Source organism: Mytilus galloprovincialis, chromosome 8, assembly GCF_965363235.1.
Source record: "Mytilus galloprovincialis chromosome 8, xbMytGall1.hap1.1, whole genome shotgun sequence".
Taxonomy (NCBI): domain Eukaryota; kingdom Metazoa; phylum Mollusca; class Bivalvia; order Mytilida; family Mytilidae; genus Mytilus; species Mytilus galloprovincialis.
The window spans coordinates 94,286,811-94,297,312 of NC_134845.1; the positions used below are offsets into that span (position 1 = coordinate 94,286,811).

The 10,502-nt window shown below is 31.3% G+C and overlaps 1 protein-coding gene across 1 annotated transcript; it reads left to right on the plus strand.

Moving 5' to 3' along the window:
- The first annotated feature begins 5,256 nt into the window (after window positions 1–5,256).
- Window positions 5,257–7,724, plus strand: LOC143043694 (uncharacterized). Its single transcript, XM_076215877.1, has 2 exons — window positions 5,257–5,701; window positions 6,965–7,724. The coding sequence occupies exons 1-2, from the start codon at window positions 5,638–5,640 to the stop codon at window positions 7,147–7,149; spliced, it is 249 nt and encodes an 82-aa protein (XP_076071992.1). The 5' UTR covers window positions 5,257–5,637; the 3' UTR covers window positions 7,150–7,724.
- Window positions 7,725–10,502: the final 2,778 nt, after the last annotated feature.

The window sequence follows — 10,502 nt, forward strand, 5'->3', positions numbered from 1 at the left end:
AGTGAATCATTTATTAGTTTAATTTCATACTAGTTTATTATGTACTAAAGGAAATGTTAGGTACACACTAACACTTTAGTCTGGTTGTTGTATCGTGTACACAGTGTCCGTTTCCATTCTCAATTCCTCAAATAAGACAGCAAAAAAAAAAAACCAAAAAAAAACCCAAAACCAATAAAACAGGTATTGAGAAATTAAACAACATATTTAAGTGTTGTAGGTGTAATACCACTAAATCATGGTACGTCACATCCGGTTGTATACGAAAGTAGGTATCAAAAAACATTCCCTTGAATTTGACAGTTGTAGAAAACTTACCCTGCATTTCAGTGCACTTTTAAATTTTTCTGAGTCATAAACATGTATGTTGGGTGTCTGAAAGCATCATTCGTTTTTTAGTTGATGGTCTTATAAATATTTTGGATAAGTTAAGGTTACATAGTTACCAAAGCAGGTAACCAGTAAATAACAGTGTAAAAATTGGGTTGTTTACTTCCGGTGATAGTTACTTTCTTATATGCAATGAAATGTAATGTGAAATTTTCACTGTAGCACTGGAAAGGATTAAACTTCATTCAAAGTATTTCTTTGGTTGAAATAAAGCTAAATACTGTACAATTTTTTTAAAAGTGCCAATTTAAAAGAGACTAATAGGGTAAAAATCAATGGTGGTATTACACCTATTTAGGGAAACTACACGTGCACTCGTAACCGTATTGTACTTTCATTTTTAAAAATTATTACGAAACTAGTTCATCCATTGTAAACATGGACTATTCGGAATAGATTGAGACAAAGAAAGCACGTTTGAGGAAAAATTGCCTTGAATTTGGGGTTTAAGGGTGTTTGCTAAGTCAAATGGGTGGACAGACGAAGCTATATTCAGTATATAGTGTTAAGTTTCATTGGGACAGAAAAAAAAGAACATTGTATGGGCACAGATTTGCATCCATGTTGCACACTGAGAAATTTAACCTATCAGAGGAATTTGATGTGTCTCATCTGTGTCATCAGAAGAGATGTATCAACCCTGAGCACTTGTCTTTTGAGTCGCCTCAAATCAACCAAGACCGCCAAGTTTGTCGTGGTATACACTCAACAAGGTATCGAAAACAAGACTGTTTGATTTAAAATGGTAAAACAATAATGGTTTTAAAGAGAATTCTTATTTTGTCTTCATACAATTTATGTAATATACTTTTGAATCCACATATATATATTACATTGATACCTTTCTTGTCATGCTTATCCCCATTTTACTTGAGCCTCCGTGTCAAATTTCAAATCACCCTTACAGTTTTGTTTATACAACATGTGATTTTTCATTTCAGTGTTAACCATGTACTGACGAGCATTCTGTTGAAAGATCTTATATGTGAATTGGTCTGCAGATTACACTTTAGCATAGATATATGTATCAACTAGTGTCATATTTTTTTTTGTTGGTTTTGGCCGAAAAAGTGTACAATTTGCCATTGTGCCGTCTGCATTTTGTACCGACAAAACACCATATAAACACTTGCCTTGGATTTATACACATCATAATCCAGTCTCACATACTTAAATTTTTATAATTCTTACCAATTTGGTTTTTTTATACCACCATTCAAAGGGACATAACCCTTATTAAACCATTTTGAGGTATTTTATATTACTTTTTCTCCCAATTTTCTAATGTAAAATACAAGAAAGTGGACTTTTCGTGTAAATCTATTAGAAATATACTGCAATAACTAAATAGAATTACTTTGATATCAGTAACAATAAATGATTGACTGAAAGGGAGCCGTTATTTTTCACACTCGGGCAACAGACCAAAAACTCAAGTTACACATAAGGGATAACATTTATATAGACAGTTCTTTCAGCTAAAATACTTTAATTATTGATTGAACATTACATTTCTTTCATTTGTTTGGGAAAATAATTACATTAAAATTATTTGTTTTATTTTTTAGGCAAAAGATATCAAGGTTTGATGAAAAAAGAAGGAAGAAGGAAAAATGGACCAAAACAGACCTTCCAATGAACTCTAAAAGGTGTCATAAAATTGTATATCATCTTTAAGTTGTCTTTTGTATCCTATTCAATTGTTTAAATGCATAGATCATGAGTATATGATCAGATATTAGTCAACACTGCATTTTATAATGATACACTGAAATTCGGATTTTTTGAAGAAATTAGACTGACATCGCCGTATGATATAGCCTTACATTATAGTGATTTTCTCTGAAACTATGGCTCTGACGAGACAAAACTTGGTAGTTATGCTTACATTTTGTAAAATAACTTGCAATTGGAGGTAACAAAAATACATTAAGTGTATTTCACATTTAGGTGTTCCTTAGGTGTAATACCACTAAATCATGGTACGTTACATCCAGTTCTATACGAAAATAGGTCTAAAAATATTCTCTTGAATTTGACAGTTGTAGAAAATTAACACTGCATTTCAATGCACTGAAATTTTTCTGAGTCATGAACATGTATGTTGGGTGTCTAAAAGCATCATTCTGTTTTTATTTGATGATCTTATAAAATATTTTGGAAAGTTAAGATTACTTACATGTAGTTACCAAAGCAGGTAACAGTGTAAAAATTGGGTTGTTTACTTCCGGTGATGGTTACTTTCTTATATCCAATGAAATGTAGTGAGAAATTTTCACTGCAGCACTGGAATTCACACTAAAAAAAAAATTACTTAGTAATTTTTCTTTACTCATTTTGAGTAATTTTATTACTTACATATTTACTTACTATTACTTACAATTACTAACTTTTACTTAGTTTTACTAAATATTCTAAAGGAATTACTTGAAACTACTTAATTTATTTTTTAACTTGATTTAAGTAATCCAAATAGTTTTAAGTAAAAAATGATTACTTGATTTTAGTAAAACTATTTCAAAATTAATTAGTTATTCATTTTTACTTAAATGCAGTAAATGATTTACTAAAATAACTTCTGATTACTTGAAAAAAAATTCTTCTCATTTCTAGGTAGTATTAGATGAATTACTTAAAATGATTACTATATAATTTTACTCTATATATTTACAACTTCTGAAAAAAATATTGCGTCTAGATAAGATTACAATTTGATTTATGTCAATTTGGTGTTTAGTATCTAGCCATTTGCTGTAAAAATGTCTTGATTGTGAGTTTAGGTCTTGTTAATTGATTTCTCAATACAAATTGCTTATTATTATTTGTTTTGTACAAATTCAAGAGTTACAATGTATTTGACGTGTATACATCTGTATATATATATGTATTACTTCTGATAACATGGATATAAAACTTGTTATTACTAAGTAGGTTAAGGCACTATATCATGTTGTTTTCTTGCATAAGGCTTATTATATATAATAACAAATGCTTCCTATGAAATTTGACTCCATAATTTAACAATTTCAACAATATGTAGATTGAAGTCTGAAAATTGCATAATTTTGGATAACAATTTTCTTTAAACAGGCAATTATTCCAACTTGGAAATATTTTTAATTATATGGAATTTGCATAATTTCCTGTGCTTGAAAATTTTTATAAATTTCCTGTATATTCTGTGTTTTAAGGTTCAGTGTGGCGCCAAACACTTTCTATTCCAAAGTAGATAACACATTTTCAATAGAATGTACTGTGCTGCGCACAACACTATCTATACAAAATACATTGCTTAAAAAATTTGATCTGAATTACTTAGTAAAATAATTACTAGTCATAACTTAACCTATTTTCATATCAAAATATCTTCAAATTATTGTTATCTATTTTTAATATAATTTTTATAATGTAAAATAACATGACTTAATTTTACTTAAATTTAAAATTAACTATTTATTATAAATGTACAAAATTGTATAATATTTCCTGTGTTTTTAATAAGTAGTTTTTGATTTGAGTCTGAAAAAATATTCGGCCAATCAGAATTAAGGTTTCATTTGACTTTGGTAAGCTATTTTTGAAAATTGACTGGAGCTCATTCAGTTTTGAATTTGAACAAAAGTTTACAGAGTTTGTTGAAATACTTACACGAGTTACACACATGAAAGGAAAGGAGAACCTTACAAAAAGGACACTTTGTGGGTTTTCATGTTTCTGGCTACTCTTTGCGTACTAATGCAATTAAATGGAAATGTAATACAAAGAGTTGCTGGGGAGGTAGCCCATGTTAACTTACAACAAACAAGAGAAATGGATTATAACAATGGATATAGTATATAATCCTTCTTCAAAAAGGTATGTTTCTATTTCAAATTATATGCATTTATAATAAAACAGTGTAGAATTTTTATTTTAATCTATAAATATATTATAAATATATATTTAATTTATGTGTAAAAGAATTACTCAATAAATATTAAAAGAACTACTTACTTTTATTAATACAAATAATCAATATGTATTGAAAGAATTACTTACTTTCATTATAAGAAATACTTAATGTGTATTTAAAGAATTACTTACTTTAATTTTTACTTTTAATTACTAAGATTTTTCATAAGAATTACTTAAAATTATTACTAAGGATTACTTGTAATTACTTATTATTTTACTTAGAAGTACTTAAGATTATTACTAAGGATTACTTGAAATTGCTTGGATTATTACTGTGAATTACTTGATGTTAACTGTGAATTACTTACAATTACTTGTTATATTACTAGTATTTACTTGTAATAAATACTTGAAATTACTTAAAATATTACTTAGAATTACTTATGTTGATTATTTTGATTACTGAATTGGATTACTTAGAATAAATGAAAAAGTAAATTACTTGTATTTACTTGAAATTACTTAACATCACCAATAATTACTAGCAATGATCAATAATTTTGACAAATTCAATTACTTGAATCAAGTAATTGAATTACTTTTTTTTGGTAATTCCAAGTAATTTTTTTGTAGAGTGAAGGATTAAACTTTATTCATGAAAGTATTTCTTCGGTTGAAATAAAGGTAATTAATGTACATTTTTTTAAAGTGCCAATTTAACAGGGGTCTGTTGTTCAACTTGTCGTTAAACTAATCATATGATTAATTTTAACGAGTCGTTAAAAGTTAATCGCATGATTAGTAAATACAATGATTAAATTGTGTTGCTCAACTTATTTTAATCATTGTATTTATTAATCACTGTATTAATTTTTAATCATATGATTAATTTTTAATCATATGATTAATTTTGGGTAATTAGCAAGTGCCTCCCACAATGCATTGTAAGTCAGGGCCTCTTCAACTTCCTGTTCTGCAATAATAATTATGGCTGACCAGACCATTGATAATCCCTGCCCTGCAAATCTCCCTCGACTCAGGAAAACCAAATATTCAGTTGCTGAAGAGAACCTGATACAGGAAGAAGCAAGTAAATACCACTATATCTTACAAGAGAAGCATAGTAATGAGATTACAAATAAAAAAAAGAAAAAGATTTGGGATTGTATTGCAGTCAAGGTAAACTCCCTGGGTGTTGCCTACAGAACTTGAAATGAGATAAGGGATAAGTGGAGGAACACTGTTTCAAAAGCAAAGAAAGCTTTCACGGAGCAAAGGAGGGAAGTTTCAAAAACAGGAGGGGGTCCACCACCTAAGCCTATCCCACCACAATTTGAGGCTGTGATCGATTTGATGAAGGACAGTTCAAGCTTTACAGGAATTGATGGAGGACTTGAAACAGACATATTTATTTCAGGTAAATAAATTAAAAGTTAAGAGCTTCCATAACTATTGAATTTTAATGATAGTTTTGTATTAACTTTCATCAAATATAAACATAAACATTTCGCCGTCTGCAAACGTTGTCTACCGGAAAACCCCTAGTCTTTTTTGATAAATGTACGACCTTCACCCCGTCTGGAATTTCTATTTATATAACGCAAGCATGGTCGCTGAAATTATACTGAATTTGACAATCAATGCATGAATACGAACTGTGCACACTTTTAATGGGACATCAAACATACTTAAGAGGGGTTTATATGTCAGGACTCCTCAGTTCCTCATATTTATTCACAGCTTTAAAACGTGCGCCTGTGTGTGTTTTCTGCTGCTGTTCTAAAATCTGGTACCCGGGAATGCTTGGACCAATCGGATTCATATCACATTGCCAACTCGTACCTTTGCCAACTCGTACCCTATTTTAACGCACACGCACTTTCATCGTTCAGTTGTATTTATTCTTTCAAATTAAAAAAAAACCAACAACATTTTAATCAGAAAATTTGTTATATGTTAACCAAACGGCCATCAGAATGAGGAAAACAAATACCGTGTAATTCAGTATTTACTATGAAAGGCCGATTTTAGGAGTTTATGATGAAACAATATAAGACATGGAGGAAAATAAATAACATTAACCAATTATATATATGTATACCGAAACTTAACTCTATTGTTATTTCTATTCTCTCTGAAAAAAAACCCACATGTGTATCTAAATATGTACAAACAAATTAAGCAAGATAAAATGAATATCTCAGTATCCCACTGATGGATACCGGCCGTACAAATTCAATATATTTATTCCTAATAAAAGGGCCTATAAAGAGTATATAAATCATGAAAATTACAAAGTTCAACCACACTAACAACACATCTAATCTTACATACATATCAATCGTAAATAATAAAATGTGATTTAAAACAAATATGTACATGACAGAAGATAACCAGTACAAAGAGGAATAACTCTTATTTATTATATAAAATATTTCATTTTATTATATAAAAGTGTTTTTCTGTTACAAATCATGATGTATTGTTCTATGTGTACATGTTATGCTGGCCATCAAGGGCCCTTGATTGGAATAATAAAATATTCTTATTCTTATTCTTATTCTTATTCTTATTCTATTTATTTATCTTTACTTTTGTCTCTTTTTTTCCTGTCTGATCTGGAAATTTTTATTTCGGTACAATAATGTATATACTAAAATTTGTATCATTTCATTTTCAGGAACACACAATACAAGTCACAGCGATGATGACTTGTTTACAACTCCTTTAGCCAGTCCAACCACCGACACCACTGACACCGTCGCTGAAACTCCAAGCCCTAAGCCGTCAACATCAGCTGCTTCTGTTCCAACAACTTTACCCAATAAACCAGTATCAACTAAGACTGCAGTTGTTGATTGTTAACCATGTACTGCCAACATCCAGAAAACGCAAAACCAGTAGCGATGACATCCGTGAATTACAAGCCCAAGTGCTAAAAGGACAATTAGAAGAGCAAAAGCTGAACAAACAGAAGTTACATCTTCAAATTGAGTTACTTAGAAAAGTTACTACTGGTCAAGACTATACCCTGTCATCATCTCAGATGGCTTTACTGACATCTTTGGTTTAATTATTTATTTTGTTATTTATAATTATGTTTTGAGATTTCATGATTTAAAGTTCGTTGTTGAAGAAATGAAATGGTGTTGTTTACTAACTAGAAGATAGCAAACTACATGTATCCACCACTCAAATTTAAATGAAGTTGATACAAATCTCCAACAATAGAAAAAAAAAACATAAAATAGGCTGATTAAGGTCAGAACAATTCAACTTACCAAAAAATGAATACGGAAACTATATATAACCTGACTCGGAAAAAAATCAAGCAGATAATGTGGCGGGGTTTAATTATTTGTAAGCCCACAACCCTCTACCCAAAATTGGACAGTGATGATACAGCACAACATAAGCACAACCTGTAAAAAGTATTTTCAATGGGCTGACTCAAAAGATTAGTACACTACCAACAGTTTGCCTAAACTCAAAAGATTGGTACCATCTACAAAATCATAATTAACATATAAAAAAAACCCACACAAATCACCGAATTAAGAGAGTAAGTATTCGCAGTTTATGAGATGAAGAGCTATAGTTTCAACTATTTTTAAATTATCATGTTCTCCCAGCATACATTTTTAATCATTACTTTACAACGGATTTAGTGTAAAGACATCACGAAAACCTTGATGAGTACTATAAAATGATAAACACAAAATTTAGGAAAAGAAATTTATTGCAATGTGATCTCTAATCCCTTGTCCGTCTTGTCTTCCAACATAAGCAGGTATTACAGGTTGGATATCTTCCTCCTGTTCACCGTCAACATCTGGTTCAAGTCTAAGAGTTGCAATGTTATGCAATACTGCACATGCAGTGATGATCCTACAGGCCTTTCCTGGTTTCATTCTTATCTGAAATACACATAAACTTTTTCAAATAAGTTTTAAACTCCATTGAATAAACAATTGAAAAAATAGAAACAGAAAAAGGCAGTTTTTTTTTGCTCCTTTTTTTAAATCATATACAAGCTTAACATTACTCCATTAAGACAATTTAATGTAATAAATGAATTTGTAGCAGCATATTCCATGTTATGACCAAGATATTGGATTATTTTTTTCCTTTCATTTTTGGCCTCGAATTATTGCCAGTAAACAATAGCTTAAGACATTTATATTTAAGACATTTATAATGTAAATGTTATAATATAAATGTCAAGGAGACAACAACACATACCAGGAGTTTTAGAGCATTTGAAACCATACCATTCAATCATTTACTTGAAACACATTGTGTTAAACTAACATGACATGCATGATGACAACAGCTAGAGGCTACAATTGTACTGGCATAATGACTGAACAGGGGAGGAATTAAGGCGGAGGCGCAACTAGTGTGCGTCCCCCTTAAATTTGTAAATCATGGAATGTCCTCAGCTTAATAAAGAATATTTCGATGATTTTAACTCAAAATTAAATTTCTACTGGCTCTGCAGCTCGAAAACTCAAGACTGAACTCCCTATCTTTAAAATCCTGGATGTGCCCCTGACCTTTATAGCGGAACAATGGAACACTGACTTTTACTTGTGGTAGCGTTTTAGGTGGTCCACTAATGTTTCCCTATTACTAGTCTATTGCAGTTTTGGGGAAATCACCTATAGTATTGATCTGTAAACTTATTGAAGTAGTAAAGAGATGAATTACCTCTGACCCTAATACGTGGAACCTTTTTTTCCAAATTCCAAATACTCTTTCTACTGTAGATCTGGTAGAACAATGACTTCTGTTAAAGCGTTCCTGCATTCTGTTTGCTGGTTGCCTGTGTGGTGTTAGCAGGAAAGGTCTGCATGGATATCCGCTATCACCCAACAACAGTCCCTGTTCAATGCCTTGATAGTTATCTTCAAGATACCTTCCAACTGCTGACGTTCTAAAAACATGGGCATCATGTGCAGATCCAGGCCATTTTGCATTCACATTCGTTATCATTCCTGTAATTCAACGCATGGTTGAAGTTTAAAATATTCTAAACGTTTGACACAATGTTCTGCTTAAAAAACGTTTGTGTTAAAGGTATTTTTATGGGGTACCGACTGACAAGCTTTTTCATTGTCCGGTTTTGTATAGGCGACTACCAGTGGCGGATCCAGAAATTTTCATAAGTGGGGGCCCACTGACTAACCAACGAGGGGGCCCGCTCCAGTCACGCTCCAATGATATCCTATATAAGCAACCAATTTTTTTCCCAAAAAGGGGGGCCCCCCTTAAATCCGCCTCTGACTACTTTACAAGATCGACCATTATGGTATAAGAGGGACATCAATAAACTGGCTGAGAAATTTTCTGTTCGAATGACAGCATTGTTTACTTCTGGAAGGAGAATCTTCTGCCAGTGTTGTCTGGAGTCTCGCAAAGTAGTGTGCTTTTATAGCTGACTATACGGTATGGGCTTTATTCATTGTTGAAGGCTGTACGATGACCTATAGTTGTTAATGTCTGTGTCATTTTGGTCTCTTGTGTGTGGACAGTTGTCTCATTGGCAATCATAACACATCTTTTTTATATCAGCCCGCTGATTTTTCTCAATTTTATAAATGAGCTCCCAGAGTATTTGTCAGTATCAAACGTTAGACTTTTCGCAGACGTTAGTTTTGGTTCACAACTTTTCTAAAACTGCTTTAGTCCCCTACCGACGAAGTCAAATAGGGCTTTGGGTTTGCACTCTGTATGTCCGTCTGTCCATTCGTCACTCGAGCAAATAAGTTTTCCATTTTTTATTTTATGCTTAAACATGTTAAAAATATTGATTGATATTTGGTGTAATTATTTTTATCATAACAAGTTACAGGTCAAGTTCAATTTTCACGATTTTAGCATTACTCCTTGTTCATTCCGTTGTCGATTCAAAGTAATTTATTTGATAAAAACCGACTACACCATAATATCGGAAGGTCTAGTAGAAACAAGCATACAATTATTTTAACATAACTTGTCAAAAGTTCGGTGGGGTGTACCTGTGATAGCATGTTTTCTGGTAAGCAATTTATTATGAAGTGTTGGTAGGTACAGGAGTATTTTCAAAAAGTAAGCATGCGTGATATTGTTTCATAATATATATATATATATATTAAATATATCATAGATCGGGTGAGTTTTCAGCTATTTCGGCGGTGCTACAGTATTTTGGTAAGATTAGTGAACAACGGTCGTCA

Excerpts from the sequence above, each read along its gene's own strand:
- LOC143043694 (XM_076215877.1), top strand. The coding sequence starts at position 5,638 with ATGAAGGACAGTTCAAGCTTTACAGGAATTGATGGAGGACTTGAAACA. Across the intron at positions 5,702-6,964 it reads AACAGACATATTTATTTCAG|GAACACACAATACAAGTCAC; the intron begins GTAAATAAATTA and ends TTTCATTTTCAG.